Here is a 23,923-nt window from a genome sequence, read left to right as displayed (position 1 = left end):
TAGACACCAGCAGCACTCCCCGAAATTGTGACAACCAAAAATGTCTCCAGGCATTGCCGAACGCCAAATGTCCCCGGGGGGAGTAAACTCATCCTGAGATTAGAACCTAGGATATACACATAAGCATGCACACCCTCCATCCCCAGCCCAGATAAATTAAAAGAAAAAAATAAGGGCAAAGTTCTGTCCAACAGACCATTCTTTTTCTTTTTTAAAAATTTGACTTCCAGTCTAGTCAACATACAGTGTTATATTAGTTTCAGGTGTACGATATAGTGACTCGACAATTCTATACGTTACTCCGTGCTCATCATGATAAGTGTACTCTTAATCCCCTCCATTTATTTCCCCCATCCACCCCCCAATTCAACAGATAAATTTATCTTCCCTTCTGGAAGATGTTTCCATGTCCCATTCTATACTTTCTTCCACTCGGGGCCACATGGACCTTTTCCACAGCTGGCCCCTTGAGACTTTGTTTTTCTTTCTCACGCTCTTTCACATGGGGGCACTTTTCAGCATGTCAGGGAAATTCGGGAAGATCTCGCTGCCACAGATGTGCACCTGGCCCGGCTGTGCCACATGGCATGTCCGGAGGGGATTGTGATATTGGACATCTGGCAGTTCCTGTTATCCTCTGCCCCTGAGCTTCCCATGGTGCACCTCACCGGTGTTTGTCTCTCATTTTGTGGCCTTTAGTCTTAAGCAGGACCCGAATTGGCACACCAGTAGACATCTCAACAGGAAGAGAGTGTGGCCTGGGCCTCTTTTCCTTTCTGGTGCAGCGGTAATTCCAGGGACCGTGAAGGTATGAGGTGAGCAAATGGTAGGTTCCCTGCTCTCAGAACCAATTTTTTTAATGTATCAATGTGTTACTTCCCAAACTATGAATACCTACCGAGAAAAGAAAAATTCTCCTTTTTCTAAGAAACACCTTTCATAAAACACATTAAAATTTCTTATGCTTGAGTTCTAAACAGTCTAAATAACGACCAAGGCAACAAAATTGTGTCTGATGCACATACTAATGATGCTTTCAAGTTGTGTCATTTAAGGTCTATGAGCTACAGCTCAGGGTTACCACTTCTTTCTCAAGGCATATTATTTTCTGAAGTATTGAAAACACAGTCCAACTTCAGCTGGAGAAAACAAATTATTCCAGTTGCTCCTTCTCCCACAGTGAGGATGTTCTATAAAGTGAATTCTGAGTGTTTTTAAATCATAATCTTTGATTTATTGATTACTCTCTTCAAATCATACTTTAATCCATCAATCCCCATCCCTTTCTCTCCCCAGCCCCTCCCCAAGCAAACACCTTGGATTTCTGTATTCACCACCTCACTCTCGTCAAACAACTTCAGTAGGGCTTCTCAAGGCATGCAAGAATGAGGGGGAGTTTTCAAGAATGACAAGAAATATACCTGCCTCACTGCAAACCCTGTGACAGTCAACTATAAGTCATCTCCGAATATATATTGTTAAAACTCCATTTTTTATGTTGCTAAAAAAAATCCTGCCATTCTTTAAAAACTGTCAACTCTGTCAATGGGAAGAGAAAACGTTTTAATCATATAGCCATTCTGTGTCGATAAATCTCTCTCTGCCAACGATTGGTGAAATGTGAGAATAAAACTTTTTCTGGATCTTACCCAAAACAAGAATGAAATCTGGGTTTTGCCCCAACACTCTTACCTGTGTTATTTTTCTAAATCGCCCTAAATGGATTAAAATGTTGGCTCTGGGACGCCTGGGTGGCTCAATCGGTGAAGTACCTGCCTTCCGCTCAGGTCACGATCCCAGGGTCCTGGGATCGAGCCCCGCGTCGGGCTCCCTGCTCCGTGGGAAGCCTGTTTCTCCCTCTCCCACTCCCCCTGCTTGTGTTCCCTCTCTTGCTGTGTCTCTGTCTGTCAAATAAATAAATAAAATCTTAAAAAAATAAATAAAAATAAACATAAAAATAAATCAAATGTTGGCTTTGGTTTCCTTACCTCATCTCTCCCACCCTCCTCCTGCAGCCGCACGGAGAAGCTCAGGCTCCCCTCCAGAGCCACACAGGCCAGGAGTGGAACCTTCACTGCTCTGTGATTTTCGGAACGTTTTTGGACCTGTTCAAGCCTTGTCTCCTCGTCTGGAAAATGGGACTAATAATAGCCTCTCATAATGTTACAATAATTAAATGAGACCATGCATGGGAAAAACTCTCTTAGTCAAGTTTCCTTGATGAAGAGATGGTTTACTTTTCTGCTTTTGGAATGAATCAACAACAAAACAAAGAGACTTACCCACACTCATTTTAAAAACGAAGGGACCCGGTGTCATGGGAAGGACAGAGGGGTAACTATGTCTTTAAGCCCAGGAAACCTTGAACAACAAGGTCCAGAAAGGGCAGATACCAGGGCAGCACCTTCAGGGACCTCAACAGCTGTCCCCTTCATTCAGAAATGTCCTGCCATCAACATGGCTCATCTTCAAACTTCTTCAGCCTGCACAATTCTCAGCACAATTTTCAAGAAAAAGAATCTGATTGCTTCGTCCTGGCTAACAGATGGGCTTTTCTCACCCAGCGTTCGATCCAGATCCAATGAGCTGTGACTAGGGAGGAGGCTTCTATGTCACAAATAGATTTTCGGGGCCTATGAGAAGGAGAGCAAGGCTGACATGCTCCCCAAGAAGTATGTGGTCCCGGTGCTTCGAAATGCCTGGTACATAATGAGCTCTTAATGAGTCTTAGCTGTTGTTATTGTTGACAGACTACCCTGTAATTTTCAGCTTCCATATGTTTGATTATACCTTTTTTTTAAACCACTAAAGTGTCATTCCTCTCCTTTTTGAATGAAAAAGGAATCATTTATTCATTCCTCCAAAAAAACACGTCACACTTAATGAGTCAAGCAATATTCTTAGCAATGGGGACACAGCAGAGCATAACGTTCCCGCTTTCATGGAATTTATATTCTAGAGGAAGCTGGAGACTCTGGGAATAACTGTACCCTTAAACCATGAACGAATATAATCTGAGGTAGTGAGAAGTTCCAGAAGAAAAATAAAACAGTTTGAAGGGGTAAATAATGACAGTGGAGGAAGACTAAGAGCTAAGTGTTGGATATAAAACAAGGGCCTGTGGGCTGTGGTAAGGAGTTTAATTTTTATTTTTAGAGCGGTATAAACCCACGGAAAGGTTTGTATTGGGGGATGGTGAGAGCAGATTTATATTTATAAAATATCATTCTGGCTGTTGTGTGGGGAATAATTGTAGTGGAACAAGATAGAAAGCAAGGAAACAAGACAGGAGGCTACTCCAGTCATTCAGGCTGAGGAGCAGGGAAGTTGTAAAGAATGATCGGACTTAGGATGTATTTTATGTTTTGTCTTATTATGAAATGTTTCAAGCACACAAACATAGAGAAAAGTAGGTTGGCATATCTACCTTCCAAATCTGTCATATCTTAACACTCTGCCATATTTGCTTCAGGTTCTTTTTTTTTTTTTAAGAAAAAACTCTATAAATAGAGAATCTCCCAGAATACCCCACAGATCCCATTCCCTTCTCAGAGGTACCCACTGTCCTGGTTTTTGTATTCATCATTCACATGTATGTTTTTGAACTTCTATCACATATGTATATATCCATAAATATATACCATTGTTTCATATTTTGGAAAAATTTGTAGAAAGGAGATATGTAACTTTTTTCCAACTTGATTTTTGCATTTCACATTGTTTTTGGAATTTGCCCATTTATTATATGTAACTCTGGCTTGTTCATTTTTTTTCTTATTTCTATACACATAGCATTCTTTTTCAGTAATATAACGCAATGTATATACACACTCTCTTGATGGACGAGGTAAGTTATTCCCAGTGTTTCACTATTATATACAGTGTTGTAATGAATACCCTTGTACATACATACATACATACATACCCTTGTGTATATCTCCTACTATGCACATGCAGGTGTAAGAGTTTCTCTAGGTGAATACTTCCTAGCCTTTATCAGGTCATAGCTCACAAAGAAAATGATAAAACTTTTGTGGCATGTTGATGAAGTAGAAAGGACTTAGAACACCTATATGGGCCTTGGTTAAAAAAAAAAAAGGCTCATCACTATTTTCTTATAAGAAAAAAATGGAATAGTAAAGTGTTACGGAAAACGTAAAATAGTAAACTCGTATAAAACGTCCAAAAAAAATTAATGAAAAGTTTGAGAGAACTTCCATAGCAGACTTAGTGCTTAAAATGTCTATACTTCCTGATCAAGACATTTTAATGACAACATCTTCAAATTCTTGTGGATACAACTGAAAAGAAATTTTACATTTTTACAGTCATTTAAAGGTTGAAGTGTTAGCAAACTGGCGCAGCCCAGCTACTGTGGAAAACAGTATGGAATTTGCTTAAAAAATTAAAACTAGAACTACCCTATGATCCAGTAATCACACTACTGGGTATTTACCCAAAGAATATGAAAACACAAATTTGAAAGGACATAATGAACTTCTATATTTATTGCAGTATTATTTGCAATAGCCAAATTATGGAAGCAACCCAAGTGTCCATCAGTAGATGAATGGATAAAGAAGATGCACACACATATATACAATGAAATATAAAAATATGAAATCTTGTCATTTGCAATAGCATGGGTGGACTTAGAGGGTATAATGCTAAGTGAAATAAGTCAGAGAAAGACAAATACCATATGATTTCACTCATGTGTGGAATTTAAGAAACAAAACAGAGGGAAAACAGTCAGAGACAAACTAAGAAACAGACTCTTCACTATGAAGAACAAACTGATGGTCACCAGAGGGGAGGTGGGTGGGGAAATGAATGAAATAGGTGATGGGCATTAAAAAGTGCACTTATTGTGATGAGCACTGAGTAATGTATAGAATTGTTGAATCGCTATATTGTACACCTGAAAAGTAATATAACACTGTATGTTAACTATACTGGAATTAAAATTAAAAACTTAATAAAATTTTTAAAAAGGAAATAAAAATAAAGTGGGATGAACTCTAGGGATTAAAAGGGAATTAAACAGCATTTAAAACAAGGTTTGGGGGAGCCTGGGTGGCTCAGTTGGTTAAGTGCCCGGCTCTTGATTTTGGCTCAGGTCATGATCTCAGGGTCAAGAGATCAAGGCCCGAGTCAGGCTCTGTGCTCAAGGCAGAGTCTGCTTGAGATTCTCTCTCCCTCTCCCTCTGCCCCTCCCTGCCCCGCTCATGTTCTCCCTCTCTCGCTCAATAAATAAATAAAATCTTAAAAAAATAAAAAGGTAAAACAGTTTATTTTAACTTACTTATAACGAGAAATAAAAATATAATTAATATAACAAAATAAAGGTTGAAATTGTAATTTAAAAATCTAATACCCCCAAGAATAAAAAATGAAAATAAAATAAAAATAAAAGTCTAATAGCCATTTCTTTTCTATCATTGGAAAATATAATTTTGAATGATAAACATTTTATTTATCAAATATGATTTATCGTTTTTATGATAAATAAGATTTAGATTCCAGTTGTGCTTATAGTACAGAGAGTTCCCATATACCTGTTGTCCTTAGTAACACCTTGTGTTTATATGGTATATATGTCATAATTAATGAACAGATATTGATACATTATTATTAACTAAAATTCATACTTTATTCAGATTATGTTGGTTCTTGCCTAATGTCCTTCTGTAGCAGGATCTCAGCCACATCATATTTAGTTGTTCTATCTCTTTAGGCTCCCCTTGGCTATGACTGTTTCTCTGCCTTACCTTGTTTTTGAGGACCTTGAAATTTTTAAGGAATTCTGGTCAAGTAATTTGTAGACTGTTCCTCAACTGAGATCTTTCCGATGTTTTCCTCTTCATTGAACTGGGGTTAGGGTTTTTGAGAGGAAGACCACATAGGTAAAGTGCCATTCTCATGACATCACATCAAGGGTGCACACTATTATCATGACTTACCATATCTCATCACAACCTGGGAGATGATAAGAAAATTGTATCATGAGAATCTCTGATAGAGAAGCAACTGAGAAACAGACTTGTAGCAGCTCCTCACAAATCTCCTTTTGGGTTTTTAGTCATTTGATCCTGTTTTCTGGCATGTCTGGTAATTTTTGAGGAACTATCAAGCATTGTGTACAAATTATATGTTAGTTTTCCCCTTCATCGGTTTTTTTCTATTATGTTTAGTGTGTCTTTCTTCTTACCTTCCTTGGATATTTTTCGGTTCTGTTACTTTAAAGTTGTTTAGGTCAACTGATTGCCAGCCTTTTTTCTTTTCTAACATGTAAATTTAAGGTAATAAATTTCCCTATAAATGAGGTCTTGGGTACAACTCACAGATTTTGAGCTTATATTTTCATTCAGGTAGTATTTAAATTTTCATAGTGATTTTTTTCTTTGACTCATAGGTTATTTAGAAGGGTATTTCTTAATTTTCAAAACTATGGTGATTTTCTAGTTATCTCTTATTGATTTCTACCTTAATTGTGCATAGATCATAATCTGTATGCTTTCAATCCTTTTAAATTTAGTGAAACTCAACAACAAAAAAACAGCCTGATTTTAAAAACTGGTAAAGGATTCGAGTAGACATTTCTTCAAAGAAGGTATATATGTGGCCAATAAACACATGAAAAGATACTCAACATTAATAATCATTAAGGAAGTACACATCAAAACCATAAGACACCAGCTTGCTCCTATTAAGATGGCAACTATTGAAAAACAGAAAATAACAAGTGTTAATGTGGATGGAAAGAATTTGGAACCCTTGTGCATTGCTGGTGGGAATGTAAAATGATGCAGCCACTTTTGAAAATGGTATGGCAGTTCCTCAAAATATAAAAACAGAATTACCATATGCTCCAGCATCCCACTTCTGAGTAGAGACTGAAAAAAATTGAAAGTAGGGTCTCAAAGAGGTATCTCTCTACTCATGTTCATAGCAGCATTATTCACAATAGCCAAAAGGTGGAAGCAACCTGCTATGGATAGAATGTCTGTGTTCCCCTCACCTCCCCAATACCCATCCGTTAAAGCTCTAATTCCCAATGTGATGATACTTGGGTTTAGCTGAGGTGAGAAGGTGGAGGCCCTATGATGGAATTAATGCCCTTATAAGAAGATGAAGACACCAGAGCTGTCTTCCCACTATGTAAGAATACAGCAAGAAGGAAGCTATCTGCAAACAAGGAAGAGGGCCCTCATCAGACACCAAATCTTCTGGCACCTTGATCTTGGACTTCTTAGCCTCCAGAACTGTGAAAAAAAAAAAAAAAAAGTGGTTCAAGCTATCCAGTATGTGATATTTTATTTCAGTAGCCCAAACTAAGACATATTGACAGATAAATGGATAAACAAAATATGTATATACATACAAAGGAATATTATTCAGCCTCAAAAAGGAAGAAAATTCTGTCATATGCTACAACATGGATGAACTCTGAACACATGATGCTAAGGGAAATAAGCCAGTCACAAACAGAAATGCTATATAATTCCATGAGAAAAGCAGAATGCTGGTTGCCAGGGGCTAAGGGTAAAGGAGAATAGGGAGTTATTTTTAAATGAGTACAGAGTTTCAGTTTGGGAAGACAAAAAGAGTTCTGGAGATGGGTGGTGATGATGGTTGTACAACAGTATGACAATTCTATCTTTTCTTTCTTTCTTTTTTTTTTTTTTAAACAGGCTCCAGGGGCGCCTGGGTGGCTCAGATGGTTAAGCGTCTGCCTTCGGCTCAGGTCATGATCCCAGAGTCCTGGGATCGAGTCCCACATCAGGCTCCTGGCTCAGCAAGGAGCCTGCTTCTCCCTCTCCCTCTGCCTCTCTCCCTGCTCATGCTCTCTCTCTTTCTGTATCTCTGTGTCTCAGATGAATAAATAAAATCTTAAAAAATAAATAAATAAACAGGCTCCATGCCCAGCATGGAGCTCAATGTGGGGCTTGAACTCATGACTCTGAGATCAAGACCTGAGCTGAGATCAAGAGTCAGCTGTTTAACTAACTGAACCACCCAAGTGCCCCCAGTATGACCATAATTTTTTTTAAATATTTTATTTATTTATTTGAGAGCGTGAGAGACAGAGAGAGCACGAGCAGGGGGAGAGTGGCAGAGGAAAAGGGACAAGAAGACTCCTCACTGAGCGGGGAGCCAGACGTAGTCCTGGATCCCAGGACCCTGAGATCATGACCTGAGCCGAAGTTATATGCTTACCCGACTGAGCCACCCAGGCGCCCTCCAGTATGAATATTCTTAATGGTAGCGAACTGTACACTTAAAATGGTGAAGATGGTAAATGTTATGTGTAGTTTATCACAATTTTTAAAATTGTTGAGACTTGCTCTATTGTCATTGTCTGTTTAATTTTTGTAAATGTTCCATATGTGCTTGAAATAATGCATTTTCTGCACATTATAGTCACTTGGTGAAGTTTGTTAATTATGTTGTAACAAAAATCTGTATCTTTAATGATTTTTTCTTTGTCTTTTTTAATCAATTACTAAGATAGGTATGCTTCACTATACTTATGGATTTATTCTATTTCTCAATGTAGTTCTATATAATATATGAAGGTGATGCCATCAGTTGCTCACAAACTGCAAACTGCTATATTTTACTGGTGAATTGAACTCCTTCGGGAAAGTCCCAAGTATGGCCTCCCCATCAGGTATTTATAATTCATTTGTAGTTAGTTCCTTCCTCCTGATTCAGAGGCAATTTACCAGTCAGCGGTTTTTTGTTTTTCTGTTGTTGTTTTTGTTGTTTTTTATTATAGCCCTCTATCCCCCTTCCAGTGAACAAAGCTAGAGAATTACCTGAAAGTCAAGTTCCCATGCAGGATGGCAAAGGGTTTTGTTACCCTTTCACCTAGTTTTTTTGATCAGTCTAGAAGATCTCAAGATTTTATCTCTTCACATACTTCTGCCTCATGCTGGCTTTCTTGTTCTTTGAGGATTCCAGTTAAACATTTGTTGGACCTTTTCAACATCATCTTCTAGGCCTCAAACTATGTCTCCAATATTTTCTTATACATTTTTCCTTTTTTGTTTGTTTGTTTTGTTTTCTCTGTGCTTCATTCTACACAGCCTTCTGGGGCGCCTGGGTGGCTCAGTCGGTTGAGTGTCTGACTTGGTTTTGTCTCGGGTTGTGATCTCATGGGTCATAGGATTAAAGCCCCACGTTGGGCTCCACGCTCGGTGGAGGGGGGTCTGCTTGAGGATTCTCTCCCTCTGACCCTCTCCCAACTCTCTCTCTCTCTTTCATATAAATTTTTTTAAAAAATAGCCTCTGACATATGTTCTGGTTATTTTCTCTTAAACTGTATGTAATACACTATTAAACCTATGCATTGAATTCTTTTTTTTTTTTTTTAAGATTCTATTTATTTATTTGACAGAGAGAGAGACAGCGAAAGCAGGAACACAAGCAGGGGGAGTGGGAGAGGGAGAAGCAGGCCTCCCGCCGAGCAGGGAGCCCGATGCGGGACTCGATCCCAGGACCCTGGGATCATGACCTGAGCCGAAGGCAGACGCCCAACAACTGAGCCACCCAGGCGCCCTATGCATTGAATTCTTAAACCTTTCAATTCTGGAATGAGTTTCTGCTAGATTATTTTTTTCAAACTTTTTTATTTTTTACTGTAAGCATGCTTTGATTTCAGTCTTTCTCTGATTTTTGACTATGTGCTGGTCATTTGGAAAATTATCTATGTAGGGTAATTTGAGGTTTGGGGTCATGATATCTTCATCTGGAGAGGACTTAATTGTTTCTGTCCAGTGCCTGTAGCGTGCCACTCCAGGACCTGTTTATTCAATATACAAAGCTTGAAATATTATGATTACTATTAAACCTGGTTGCAATCTGTGGAAGTGCTGATTTACTTCTGGTTTATCTTTACCCTATGGGGTCTCATATTAAATATAGGGGGTGTTTATTAGACCTTCCATCTTCTGTGATACTAGATTTAGATTTATTTCTCTCTTGCTCAGCAATCCTGCAAAATTCATAGCTCATTTTATAGATTTTGCTTTTGTATTGTCAAATGCCTTCAGGACAAATGTTTGGTTTAACTGCCTGGAGCACTTCCTTCTAAGGTTTTGGCTGGATAATTCCTTATATTAGGCATTTGGTTCTATTTTTCTAAACCCAGATTTTTTGGTTGTTTCAGGTGGTAGTTGGATCAAATTACCAAGCTGCTTAATATATATTCTGTGTGAAACCATCCTTGCATTACTAGGGTAAGAAGTATTTATAAGTTAGATGGGAAAAATAATTTTTGTCTAGTTTTGGCATCAAAGTTATTATAGCACTTAAAAATAAGTAGAGAATGTTCCTTCATTTTTTAGTTCTCTCTATAGTATTAGAAACCAGATTATTGGTTGCTTGTTGTGGGAGCCTTGACTGGGATGGGGCAAAAAGGAACTTGGAACTTTCTGGGGTAATGGCAGGGTTCTGTATCTTGATAAGCATTTTTCAAAACTAAATTGAAGAGTTTACTTAAGATACGAGGACTTCATTGTATGTAAATTACACCTTAATAAAAATTATTGTTCAAATACCAATAATTGTTGAATCTAGTTGGAATATATACGGGTCTTCATCATATTATGCTTTCAATTTTTCTTGGTATTTAAAATTTTCAGAATAAAAAGTTGGGGATATAAAATTAAAAGATAAATTCATTGTTCAGTTTCCTTGATATTAGTTTCACTAAAGGTTAAGGCCAAACACTACAGAAAAGTATAAAGGAGTGAAGAAATGTGAATAAAATAGATTTATGCTTGGCAAAGGAAGAAAGGTGGCTTGGAAGTATAGGAAGCTTGAAAATGATTATATGGAGGGAGGAAGAAATCAGTGGAAAAGAGAGAATTGTTGGGTTCAGAGATAGGAAGGAAAAGAATTAAGACAGGTGCTTGGAACTGAATTCAAAATTTCATGCACAGTCCAACTAGGTTGAGTCTTTTCTAAAGATACTAGGATATATCATATGGGTATATGAGTGCCTCTTAATACTTTTTTGGTATGTTTATCAGCTGTTTAGATATAAAAGATTATCATCTATCACTTTAAAAGTTCATAAAGTCATATACTTTATCTCATTTAATCCTTCAACATTCTGAGTTCAGGAATAAACGTTCGTTTTATAGATTAGAAAATGAGGTTGTGACTTTGCTAAAGTTACAAAGCTAAGAAGTGGAAAAGCCACTCCTGAGACTTTTGACTTCATGTAGTGTAATCTTAGGACACTTTAATTACAATACCGATGTTTTTTAATTGGAGCTAGGTTAAGGGGGTGGACCAATCAGGTAATTGCCTAGAATCCCAATCCATAAAAAGTGTTAACACATTTTATCATAGAAAGTGTAATAAGGAGGGTGCCTGGTTGACTCAGTCTGTGGAGCGTGTGACTCTTGATCTTGGTGTTGTAAATTCAAACCCCACTTTGGGTATAGAGATTACTTAAAAATAATATCTTTTAAAAAAAGAAAATGTAGCGAGGAAAAAATTGTATTTATTATTTTTTATTTTTTCGGTGCAAAAAAGGTAGTTTTATTAGGGCACAGACACAGGATCTGTGGGCAGAAAGAGCTGCTAAAAATTGTATTTAATGGAATTCCTCTGGGAGGATAGCTCTGTGTGTGGCTGGAAGTGGTAGTTTGGTATGAGGCTTAAAGCGGTGGTGAGATTATCACACCTCCCTCCTCCCCAGCTCTGCTCCAAGGACATTTCATGCCACATTATAAGGAAGTTAGATGCAAGTAAGTGCAGAGATTTCTTTCTCATGAGTAGGATATACAAATTTAGATCAGAGCTGAACTGTTCGTGACAGTCAAGAGACAGACATCTCCTCCACTCTTTACCACTCAGGCTTTCCACTAAACAAATATTGAATGAGTATTAGAGAGTATAGTTTAGAAAAGATGCCAAATTAGTAATCTGGTGTAGGCAGACAACGTAGCATTCTATTTCAGATGCTACTAATAGAAAACCTATCGAAAACTATCTGAAACAGTAACAGAAAGTCATTGGCTTAAGAAAACTGACTAGTAAAGAGGTGCGGGGGGGGGGGGTTGTCAAAGTTAATTCTGGCATTTTTTTGGTGATTCTTACCCATGAGATGGGTTGGTCCTCAAGCTGACCCCTCATTGTAGCAAAATGGTGATAGCACTCCACAAGCTAGAAAGTCTCCTCATCTCTAATCACTGAATAAATGGGCCCACACTTGATCTAATTGGCAAAGCCTGGAAATGCCCTGTGGTCGTAGTTGGATTTACTGGTTCAGCTCTGATGTAATCACTGTGACAAGGAGGACATTGGTTATGATTCGGTTGTCTGAGGCAGCACTTAGAATTCTGCGGTCAAACCTACCCAACCCTAAAATGAACACTACAAACAAGTCTCAGGGAGGCCATACTTCTCTTAATTTTGTGTTCATATTGGTCCCTCTTTTGTGTTGAAAGCCTCTTGGCGGAAGGGCTGTATTATAATCCATTCATCTTTCTAGTCCCTCAAAGCTCCTAGTTTGCAGTGGCCTTCATTTAATGCCTGTTGAACAATGTTAAACTCCACTGAGGTGTAAACCAAGGCCAAAGGAGAATAAGCTCAGATCAAGAATAAGCCAAGCTAAGACCACAAAGTTAATGTTAGCGAACCAGCATTAGAAACCACTCTAGTGTTCATTCATTCTTTTATTCATTAAACAAATAGGGTTGGGAAGAGGCAGTAGGTAGGAACCAAATTAAACAGGGCCTTGCAAATTGTATCGTTTTAAAGTTCTTTCGTGGGTGGGTTTCATCCATCTCTTCAAGGAAACCTCAACCCTGGACTTGGTCCAGTGAATTTTTGAACAGCTTGACTCAGCATCTTCTCTCATCCTTTATCAGCACGTCAGCGGTGCCATCAAGCTTCCTTTCATCTCTTCTGCCCTCGGCATTTCATCTTTCCTAGCTATCTGATTTCCCTGACCCCTCGACTTTTTAAAAACCAGGGTTCTCCTGAGCGCTCTGATTTCGCTCTCTTATTTCACGGCTCCATAGTCCCACCGCCCAACTCTCTCAACTCTGCAGTCCATGACATTCAGTCGCCCTTCAAAGTCAGAAGGAATCAGCCAGGTTAGTACTTGGAGGATATTACCAAATCCAAAGAGGTCTCACCAATCCTGCACCATTAGATAGGAACAATAGCTTACCCAACACCCACATTTAGATTGTTCCGCCACTACTCTGGGGGATGGTTTTATTTGCGGCTGCTTTCCTCCAGCTACAGCCACCGTGTGGAAGAACACCGTTAGAATTTTCCCGAAATGTTGCTGCCTCGGAGCCCCGGGCACCTCTTCTTTCTCTCCGCCAATCCCCCGGGCCAGGCCCTCCTCCAGGCCGCCGGGTAACGCTGCAGTCGCGCCAGCGCTTCCAGGAGAGGGAAGCGCCGCGCGGGAAGGAGGGCAAAGCCACAGGCTCGGCGCCTGAAGGCGTGCGGGAGGCCCGCAGGCCGCGGGAGAGGGCGGGAGCTGACGCTCGGCGAACGCAGCGCGCAGCGAGCCGGGGCGGAAGACGTGGGCGGAAGGTGGTGGACCGGGTGGGCTGGGTGGGCGCCGGAGGGCGGAGCCCGCGCGCGCCGGGGGCGGGGCTTCCGCGCCGGTCACGTGACAGGTCCGGCGGCGGCGGCAGCGGCGGCAGCGGCAGCGGCGGCGGCGGCCGCGGCGTCTTCAGAGGCGCCCAGTGCAGGATGGTGCTGGAGGCGGCGGCGGCGGCCGTGGTGGCGGCGGCGTCGTTGGCGGCAGCGGGAGGGGGTGCTGTGGCGGCATCGGCGGCGGCGCCCGCGGGTGGTGTAAAATGGCGGATTTCGAGGAGTTGAGGGTAAGCGGGGGCGCGGGAGTGGAGAGTGGAGGCCGCGGGGGAGGGGAGGGGAGGCGGGGAAGCCGCAGCGTCGCCGCCCGCCACCTTCTTGTTTCGCGGGGACGAGTTGGCGGAGCCGCGAGCTCCGGCCCGAGTGCGAGCGAGCGCCCGCCTGGGCGGGCGCGGGCGGGGGAGGGGAGCCAGGCGGCGGAGGACGCCTGGGCCGCGCGGGGGCGGCAGGCCCGGGGCGCGGGCGAGCTGCCGGTGGGTCCCGCCGGGGGTTCGCACACCTGGCGTGGGGCGGGGGCCGCCGTCGGGAGGGGCTCAGGGGGACTCGACCTTCTCGTGTAAGGGCTGAGGTGGGAAGCGGGATTTGCTTTTCCACCTTCATGGGGTGTACGTGTGTGTGGCGATTCAGAAGTCTACACGTTACTCACTTGGTGGGAGACTATTTTGTGAAACGTGAAGTTGCCTTTAGGAATCCTCGTCTTATGGCTGATGCTACCGTTTAGTAAGATCTGTCACGAGAAAGGCCCCTTCCTTCTACCAGTGCTTCCTCTTTGAGAGAAGCCTGGTCTTTTGGGATCACTGCCTTTAATAATCGACCTTAAACCTTGATATTTTCTTAGTGCCATGGTAAGACACCCGCAAAGGCCGTGTTGTCATGAGGTTTGTGAACTCGTTTTGCTCTTGAGGGAAAACATTTCTCTTTCTAGCCTTAGAACAAGGTGAAAACTTTATTGTTGATATCTTTGTACTGTAGAGGTTTGAAAATGGGTGTGCTGGGGGTGGAACGGAAAAGATATTTTTCCCTGGGCTGATAACCTTCAGAGTCCTCAACTGAAACTAAACTGTGGTAAACGAACAGGCTTTATTTTTTATGGATCGCTGAATTACTGGCGACAGAAATGGAATACCTAGGGACGGAAACCCTGATTTAAAAAAAAAAAGTCAAAGTGTAGATGAATGTGAACTTGAAATTAACGGCATTCCTTTTGCATAACAGAGGTATGATGTTAGGGTTACTTTTTGGAATAAGAAGGAAGAGGAATCCGGTAAAAGATTCAGTTTTGTATGTTTATTGTTTTTTTCCGCGAGGGATGGAGTCGGGAAGGATGTTCGCTGCTCACCTCGCTGGTACGGTGGACATAATCAAAAGAACGTATTGGTGATTCCGATCTAAAGGGAGAGTGTGTTACAGTTTGCATAATACCTGCCATTTTCCCTTTTGTTTCAAAAAGAATAGTACATTAATGCATTTTATGCCTTATATTAGTTTATACAGAGAACCATGATAGTAGGTAAAGGGTATTCATATTGGTACGTGTAGGAGTTTTAGTATCTCAGACCGTAGAGCTTTTAACACCTGTGGAGCTTTGGAACAACCGGGCCTGAGCCTCAGCTGTAAAAATGAATGCATTAGGTTTAGGGATTGGTTGAGGAGACTGAAGGTTGAAGTTAAATTTTTTTTTACCTGCAATATTCTCTTCATTTTTGCGTAGTAACGTCTATACAATTTATCCTCTTTTAAGGTTTTTTGTTGATGAAAATTTTTCCAAGACTTGCATTAGACTTTTATAAATGTTATTGGTCAAAGCTTAATAAAAAGGGAGGATTTATTTACCAATATAGGGCAGACAGGGCAGTTAGTGCTGAAGTTCAAGTGGAACTAGGAACTGCAAAGTGGTTGGAAACCAAAGATGCTTTTTTTCTCTTTGGGTCTACCTGTCCCCAACCCCTTTTCCACTACCCCCCTTTATCTCCCCCCACCTCCTTTCCCCCTTCCCTCTTCCGCCTCCCTCACCTTGCCCTCTACAATTTGTTTTGTGGGTCAGCTTCATTATCTTTTTCTGTAAATCAGCTGTCTTTGCTTCTCCCTACACTTGATGGAAGATGGCCCCTCCCGCATAGTTTACATAAGGTGCCCAACAGAGAATTACTGGGAAGAGTTTTCAGAGGAGAGGAAGGATGTGCAGGTAGATGCTGGAAGAATTATCCACCTCAGTCTTCACCTTAGTTGCTCAGCAGCATCTTCTCCATTTAAAGATGAACAGTCTCCGTCCCCTGCCCCCATTTGGAACAGTGATGATGATGATGATGATGATGATAGGTATCCATTATAAGTGGTTATTACATACCTGGCTCTGGTCTAGGCACTTCACACACTTGTTTGATTCTCACAACAATTGTAATAGAATTGTTAGGAGAAATTGTCAGAAGAAATTGAGACAGCTTGAGTAACCTGACAATTTGAGCTGGAAGACCTGGGATTTTTAACATCACATGTCCAGCTTTAGAGTCCATGCTTTTCAGAGTCTGAGCTATCCTGCTCTGTGTAGTTTCCTTCAGGTCCACGTGGTGCTGCTAGCCATCAGCCTGCAGTCTGTGAACTAAACGATGATAAATAGCCAGTGCCCTTCTTATGTGACATATAATAGTGGAGGGGAAACAGGACAGCTGACTGAAAATCTAATTAGAAAGGAGGAAAAGAGGAAGAAACATGTAGGGCATTCTAAATGGTCTCTGCTTCAGAATATATTCTGTGAGGGTCAGAGAGATCATCAAGTAAATTAAAGGACCAGGAGAAATGGCCAGTATTAGTTTGCTGGCTAACTTGGCAGTAGAGGAAATAGCCGACCTGGATGTCACATATATGTCTATCCATACTGCTGCTGAGAGGATTTCCATTATCTTTATCCATTATCATTCAGGGCTACTCCCTAGGGGCATGTATAACTGGAGCAGGTCACTTCTGGCTGGTGATGCCATCTCCTGTACTGGAGGTCAGGAATTCTGGGAAAGGTCATCCTCACTGTGCTTTGGTGACTCCTGTGCCTTTGCTTTGTAAGCTTAGGGTGGGGGGTGGGTGTTATTTGATGAGGCAACTTCTGTGGAACCTTAAGAGGCCGCCAGATGATTTTGGAGACTGCTGTGTAAGCCAATACCAGAGGTCTTGTCCGGTCATAGCAGAATATGGCAGCCCTACACTTTGCTGCTTTCATTTTAATAGAATACCAGCATACCTTTCTTCTAGTTCTTCTGAGAGAGGATCCGACTGGCTGAGCTTAGGTGAGGGTCCACTTCTTTTCTAATCATCTATGGCCAGTTTAGAGTCCTAGCACACAAACGTGACTCATGAGATTATCTTGATGGGTTGGGGGAAAGGAAGGAGTAAGTTCTCTGTAAATGGAAATTGTGGGCTGAGTAGTCAAGGATGATTTTTTTTTAAGATTTTATTTATTTATTTATTAGAGAGAGAGAAACCACATGAGAGGGGAGAGGGTCAGGGGAGAAGCAGGCTCCCCGCTGAGCTGGGAGCCTGATGTGGGTCTCGATCCCAGGACTCTGGGATCATGACCTGAGCTGAAGGCAGTCGTTTAACCAAATGAGCCTCCCAGGTGCCCGTCAAGGATGATTATAATAACACATCATGTGTTCCAAGCTTTCAAGGTGCTAGAGAAGAAATTATTCAATTCACTGGTTGCTTGTTTATAGCATTTATGTTGGTAGAAGTTTCTGAATTAACCTAGTTTGCAAACTAACTAGTTGTGAATTAACCTGGGACAAGCTCATAAGATCTGATGGCTTCGACTTCTGTCACTGCCACCCTCCTTTCTCCTTACGAAAGTCTCTAGCAGAGCTAAGCACAGGGATGGAGCAGAGGCAGAATAGTCAGGGTTCTGAAGTCCCTCATTTCTTCAACCAGAGTGGCTTTTTTTTTTTTTTTTTGAGATTATTTTAGAGAGTGAGCTTGCATTTGAGTGGGGGGGGGTGGGGAGGTGCAGGGGCGGGGCGGGGTGGAGGAGCAGAGGGAGAGAGAATCTCAAGCAGACTCCCTGATGAGTGCAGAGCTCAACATAGGGCTTAGTCTTACAACCCTGAGATCATGACCTGGGCCAAAATTAAGAGTGGGACGTTTAATCGACTGAGCTATCCAGGCACCCCCCCCCCCCCCGGAGTGGCTTTTTTACCCTTGTCTTTCTCCTCCAGTTGCATAATTGTATACTGTGGGCTACTGGTGCAGTCTTTTGGCAGTTCTTAAAAAGGTTCCTGCTGTTATTTAACCTGGTTAATCCACTCTCCTTACTTCTCACCACTCAAGTGTGGAGATGGAGGGGGATCTATTGCAGTAACATTCTTTTTTTTTTTTTTTCCTTACTTTAAAGGTTCTCTCTCCCTCTCTCCTCTATTCCTTATCCCCTTCCTTTTGTGCATTGAGTTTATTATCTCCATGTGCCTCAGAGAACGGGAGTGAGTGTATGTGCAGTCTTAGTGCCTATTTGGGCTAGTGAAAGAGTGAGTGATCATAACTTTCTTAATAGATACTGGCAAACCAAATGCAGAAGATCTTTTATGCTGAGTCTTAAGTAATTCTGTAACAGAAGATTTTCTGCCTAGAAGGCTTGAGTGTTTGGTTCTTTACACCTAGCAGAACTTGCCATTCTGGTAGCTTCAGGTGCTGTTAGGATATAGAGGGAGAATAGAAAGTTAATGGGGTATTTGAGGTTAGAGTTCCTCATCCTTCATACTCCCCAACTACTGGACAAGTAAATAGATTAATAGATATGATAGATGCATCTGAATCCACCATGTGATTCTAAGTCATGAGTTGGACACAGCTAAAATTTCAGGACACAACTTCACTTGAGATCATGTCTATGAAAGCACATTCAAAACTCAATATTTAACTTAAATAGATAATTTTTTATAGTAAACCAAGGTATTCTTAGCTATAGTAGATACTTTTGCATTTGTTTGCTCCTTGGGTCTGTGGCCTCCTTCCATGAATATCTTTTCTGATAAAGCTGACACTTTTCTAAATACAACATTATTCAGATGTTTCTCCTTTCTCAGAATTTTGTCTTTGTTTTTCTTTTCTTTTCTTTTTTTAAAAGATATTTATTTATTTGACAGAGAGAGAGACAGTGAGGGAGGGAACACAAGCAGGGGGAGTGGGAGAGGGATAAGCAGGCTTCCTGCTGAGCAGGGAGCCCAATGCAGGGCTTGATCCCAGGACTCTGGGATCACGACCTGAGCCGAAGGCAGATGTCTAACGACTGAGCCAGCCAGGCGCCCCTGCCTTTGTTTTTCTGGATTGGGTCTTAGCTACTTTATTTTAAAATTTTTTTTTATTGAGATTTAATTTACATGCCATAAAATTCAGCGTTTTAAAGTGGTTTTTGGTCTATTCACAAAGTTGTGCAAGCATCCACCATCTAATTCCAGAACATTTTCATCACCCCAGAAGAAACCCAATACTCATTAGCAGTTACTCCTCCTCCTTTCATCCAGCCCTCAGCTTCCAGTAATCTACTTTCTGTCTGTGGATTTGTCTGTTTTAGACATTTCATAGAAATGGAATCATACACATGGCCTTTTGTGTCTGGCTCCTCTCATTTAACATAACCTTTTCAAGGTTCATGTTGTAGCATATAGCAGTGCTTCATTCCTTTTTATGGCTAATATTCCATTGTATGGAGTATACCACATTTTGTTTATTCATGAGTTTATGTATATTTGGGTTGTTTGCACTCTTTGACTAGTATGAACATTCATCTGTGTATAAGTTGTGTGTGGATACATGTTTTTAGTTATTTTGGGTAGTTACCTAGGGGTGGCATTGCAGGGTACACATGGTAACTCTATGTTTAAGTGTTTGAGGAACTGCCAAACTTTCCCCAAACTGCTGCATCATTTTACATTCCTACTAGTAGTTATAAGCGTCCTAATTTCTCCATATCCTCACCCACATGGATGTAAAGTGGTTTTGATTTTTATTTCCCTGGTGACTAATGATGTTGAGCATCTTTGCGTGTGCTTATTGGCCATTTGTGTGTTTTCTTTGGAAAAATGTCTATTCAAACCTTTTGCCCATTTTTAAATTTTTTTTTAAGTTGAAGTTCTTTATCAGATAATATGGTTTACTCCTTTTTATAGGCTGTCTTTTCACTTTCTTCATAATGTGCTTTGAAGCACAAAAGTTTTTTAATTTTGACAAAGTTTAATTTATAACTTTTTTTCTTGTGATTTTGATAAGTCATTGCCTAATCCAGTGTCATAAAGATTTATGTTTGTTGTCATATAAGGGTTTATATTTATAGTTGTAGTTTTTAATTTAGGTTGTTGATCTATTTTGAGTTACTTTTTGTTTATGGTGTGAGGTAGGGATCGAACTTCTTTTGCATGTGAATATCCACTTCCCCACATTATTTGTTGAAGGATGATTCTCCCTTGAGTTATCCTTATAGCTAATCTCTTTTTATTCAGGTATCTGAATTTAAGAAATTGCACAGTTGAAATAAAAGTGATACGTGGAATCAGTTGGCATCATAGTCCAAACTATTCTCTATGAATGTTTACTTTGAATCCCCACCCCCAGTAATGTGACTTTTTTGGAAAAGCAGTTTGAAACAAATAAGAATTTTGTGAATTTGCAGAGAACAATATAAACCTAACGTAGACATTTAGAGCTCTCCATTTGATTATTCCTATAGGTCAGTAAAAGCTGTTGCAGAAGGTTGTTTTCTTCTTTCTTTCCTTTCCTTCCTGCCTCTTTTTTTTTTTTTTTTTTGACATTAGCTTTGGGGATGCATGGTTATTGACTGTATGACCTTGACCAAATTATTTCACTTTTTCTTTAACCTGGAAAATGTTTTTTAAAAAAATATTTTATTTATTGAAAGAGTGTGCACATGTGTGCACAAGTGGGGGGGGGCAGAGGGAAAAGGAGAGAGAGAATCCCAAGCAGGCTCCACACTCCATGCCCAGTGCAGAGCCTGACACAAGGCTCAATCCCATGACCCCGAGATCATGACCTGAGCCAAAATCAGGAGTCAGACACTTAACTGACTGAGCCACCCAGGCGCCCTAATCTGGAGAGTGTTTTTGAAGATTTCTTTATTTTGCAAGTGTGAGAGAGAGCACTCACACAAGAGCATGAGTGGGAGGAGGGGCAGAGGCAGAGCTAGAGAGAGAATCCCAAGCAGGCCCTGTGTTGAGAGTGGAGCCCCATTAGGGGCTTGTTCTCAGGACTCTGAGATTATGACCTGAGCTGAAATCAGGAGTGGGAAGTTTAACCGACTGAGCAACCCAGGAGCCCCTGGAAAATGGTTTTAATAATAATTTATATTCTTATCTCCATTCCTTATCGTTTTTCCCAAATGAAAGCAATACTTGTGCAGGTGGTTTAGGAGAATTCAGAAGGAAAAATAAAAGCCCTTCCTTTATTTCCCAGTAGATTCCACTCCTGATATAACTGCCTTTAACTATGTTTGGGTGTTTTTAGTTTTTTTCTTTAGGCTAATTCCTAAACTCAAAAACACATATTTTTCTGTATCTTGATTTTTCTTTCAATTCTGAACAGTGTCTTTTGCTTGACTTTAGTAGATATGAAGTTTAGATCATTATGTTTTCCACTTTTCCTAGCATTTTGATTTGTACCAGTTATTTTTTATTATTTTTTTTAAGTTTTAATTTAGGGGTGCCTGGGTGGCTCATCTGTTAAGCCTTTGGCTCAGGTCATGATCCCAGGGTCCTGGGATCGAGGCCCACATCGGTCAGGCTCCCTGCTCCGCGGGAAGCCTGCTTCTCCCTCTCCCACTCCCCCTGCTTGTGTTCCCTCTCTTGCTGTGTTTCTGTCAAATAAATAAAATCTTTAAAAAAACTTTTAATTTAAATTCCCATTAGGATACGGGGTAATATTAGTTTCAGGCATACAGTATTGTGATTCAGCACTTCAGTACATCAGGCAGTGCTCATCACAAGTGCCCACCTTAATCCCTATCACCTAGTTCACCCATCCACCATCCATCTCTCCTCTGGTAACCATCTGTTTGTTATCTGTAGTTAAAAGTTTGTTTCTTGATTTGCCTCAGTTTCTCTTTTTTCCCCTTTGCTCGTTTGTTTTGTTTCTTAAATTCCACATATGAATGAAATCACATGGTATTTGTCTTTCTCTGACTTACTTTGCTTAGCATATACTCTCTGGCTCCAACTCTGTCATTGCAAATGGCAAGATTTCATTCTTTTTTATGGCTGAGTAGTATTCGTGTGTGTGTGTGTGTGTGTGTGTGTGTGTGTGTGTGTGTGTTTATGTATATACATACATACAAACAACGTCTTCTTTATCCATTCATCTGTTGATGGACACTTGGGCTGCCTCTGTAATTTGGCTGCTATAAATACTGCTATAAATACTGGGGTGCATATATTCCTTTGAATTAGTATTTTTGTATTCTTTGGGCAAAAACCTAGTGCAATTGATGAATCGTAGATTACTTCTATTTTTAACTTTTTGAGGAACCTCCATACTGTTTTCCAGAGTGGCTGCACTAGTTTGCATTCCCACTAACAGTGCAAGTGCCCTTTTGCCACATACTTGCCAACACCTGTTGTTTCTTGTGTTGCTGATTTTAGCCATTCTGAGAGGTGTGAGGTGATACCTTATTGTAGTTTTGATTTGCATTTTCCTGATGATAAGTGATGTTGAGCATCTTTTCATGTGTCTGTTGGCCATCTATGTCTTCCTCTACCAGTTACATTTTTGTTCCTAATTCTGCTGTCAGTTGTTATTAACTTTTTGTAATAGTTAAATTTCTGTTTCTTGACCTATCAGTTTTAGAGAGTATCTCTTCAGTTCCCAGTCTCTGAGAGGATTCAGCACCCATCCATTTCCCTTTGTTTCTCCTACCTCCACTCTTCTCTTCCAGCCTTCATTTTCTATTGTGCTGTCAAGATTTTAGCATTTATATTATGGTTTCTAACACTTTTAAACTTTTCTGTGCTTCTATAGGAAGATTCTAGAAATTGAGTATTGGACCACCCTTTGTAGTATATATCCTGATAGAAATATCAGTCACTGTGAAACCAGATCACTTGGAGCTATAGAGGAACTTCTATTACTAAACCTGTACTCTTTGAAGGAGAAATATAATAAAGTTTCCTGCTTGAGTGAGGAGAACTCATAGAAATTATTTTTTAAATTTAATGTTATGTGTTCTCATATGCAACCATTTAAGTTTTCTTGAAGATAGGTTTTCTGGAGCTCTCAACCTTCCTATTCTAATTTGGGCAGCTTGCTTTCTAGATCTGCTGTGCAGCTGTCATCCTGGGATTACATTGCACTCCTGGATTAGGTCTTTTGCTTGACTCCCATGTCTTTTTTAAATTACTTTTTTGATATTACTGGAATATAATCTTGAGTAGTTGTTTTAGGATGGACATGTGGTGATAAACAGTCTGATTTCTTCAGTGTCTGAAAATGACTTATTGGAAGTTTAGATATAGACTTATAAGTTGGTAATCAGTTTTTCCTACCGAATTTTGAAAGCTTTGCCCTAGGAACTTAAAACACCTAGTGTTGGTAATAGAGTTTCATTACAAATCTGATGGTTATCCTTTTGTAGTCACATTGTTTAAAATCTTTGTGGTGGTGTTTTTATCTTTGGTATTTTGTGACGTGTGTTTAGTTGTAAGCCTTTTTTTTCATTCTTGGGGGTTAACTTTTTAGTTCTAAAATTCTTCATGTGTGGGGAATATCTTTTATTTCTTTGATAATTTCTTTCCCTCCTTTCTGTTTTCTTTGAGACTTGAGGGGTGAAATTTGGACTTCTAGATTGACATGTATTTGTATATATCTGAGCATTTTCTTGATTTTGTCTTTAATATAGGATTTAGTTCAGTGATTATATTTTTAGTTTATAGAAGCTTTATTCTTTCAATAGCAATTTGTTCTCAGTTTATGGGGAAAAATACCTTGAATTCTCTGAGGAAGCAAATTCCTTTAAAAAGATCTCTTGGGACAATTCTCTCATTATAATCGTAGTTTGTGTATTTGGCTTTGCCAATTTTTTTGCCCATTTTTGTATTGGGCCATCTATTTTTTTCATACTGATTTGTGGGAGTTCATTACATATTCCAGATAATGCAAATTTTTTAATATTTAAGTTATTTAGTAAGTACAAAAGGTTGTAACAGGTAAGGTATAGGTAAATAAACATGTATGTAGCCATCATGTAAGTTAAGAAATCGTTTATTTCATTAGGTCAGCAAGGTGCCCTTTCCTGATTTTATCCACAGAATGT

The 23,923-nt window shown here is 40.2% G+C and overlaps 1 protein-coding gene across 6 annotated transcripts in view; it reads left to right on the top strand.

Moving 5' to 3' along the window:
• Nucleotides 1–13,654: 13,654 nt before the first annotated feature.
• Nucleotides 13,655–23,923, top strand: part of PIAS2 (protein inhibitor of activated STAT 2) — an 89,420-nt gene continuing 79,151 nt past the window's right edge. For all 6 annotated transcript variants that reach the window (XM_027575245.2, XM_027575240.2, XM_027575239.2 and 3 more), the window contains exon 1: nt 13,655–13,862. In XM_027575245.2, the coding sequence (XP_027431046.1) occupies nt 13,839–13,862 (24 nt within the window). In that variant the 5' untranslated portion in view covers nt 13,655–13,838. The remainder of the gene's footprint in view (nt 13,863–23,923) is intronic.

This window comes from Zalophus californianus, chromosome 14 (assembly GCF_009762305.2).
Source record: "Zalophus californianus isolate mZalCal1 chromosome 14, mZalCal1.pri.v2, whole genome shotgun sequence".
In the NCBI taxonomy this organism is placed as follows: domain Eukaryota; kingdom Metazoa; phylum Chordata; class Mammalia; order Carnivora; family Otariidae; genus Zalophus; species Zalophus californianus.
Note: the sequence above shows the minus strand (reverse complement) of the source record. Positions and strands in the feature narration are given on the sequence as shown.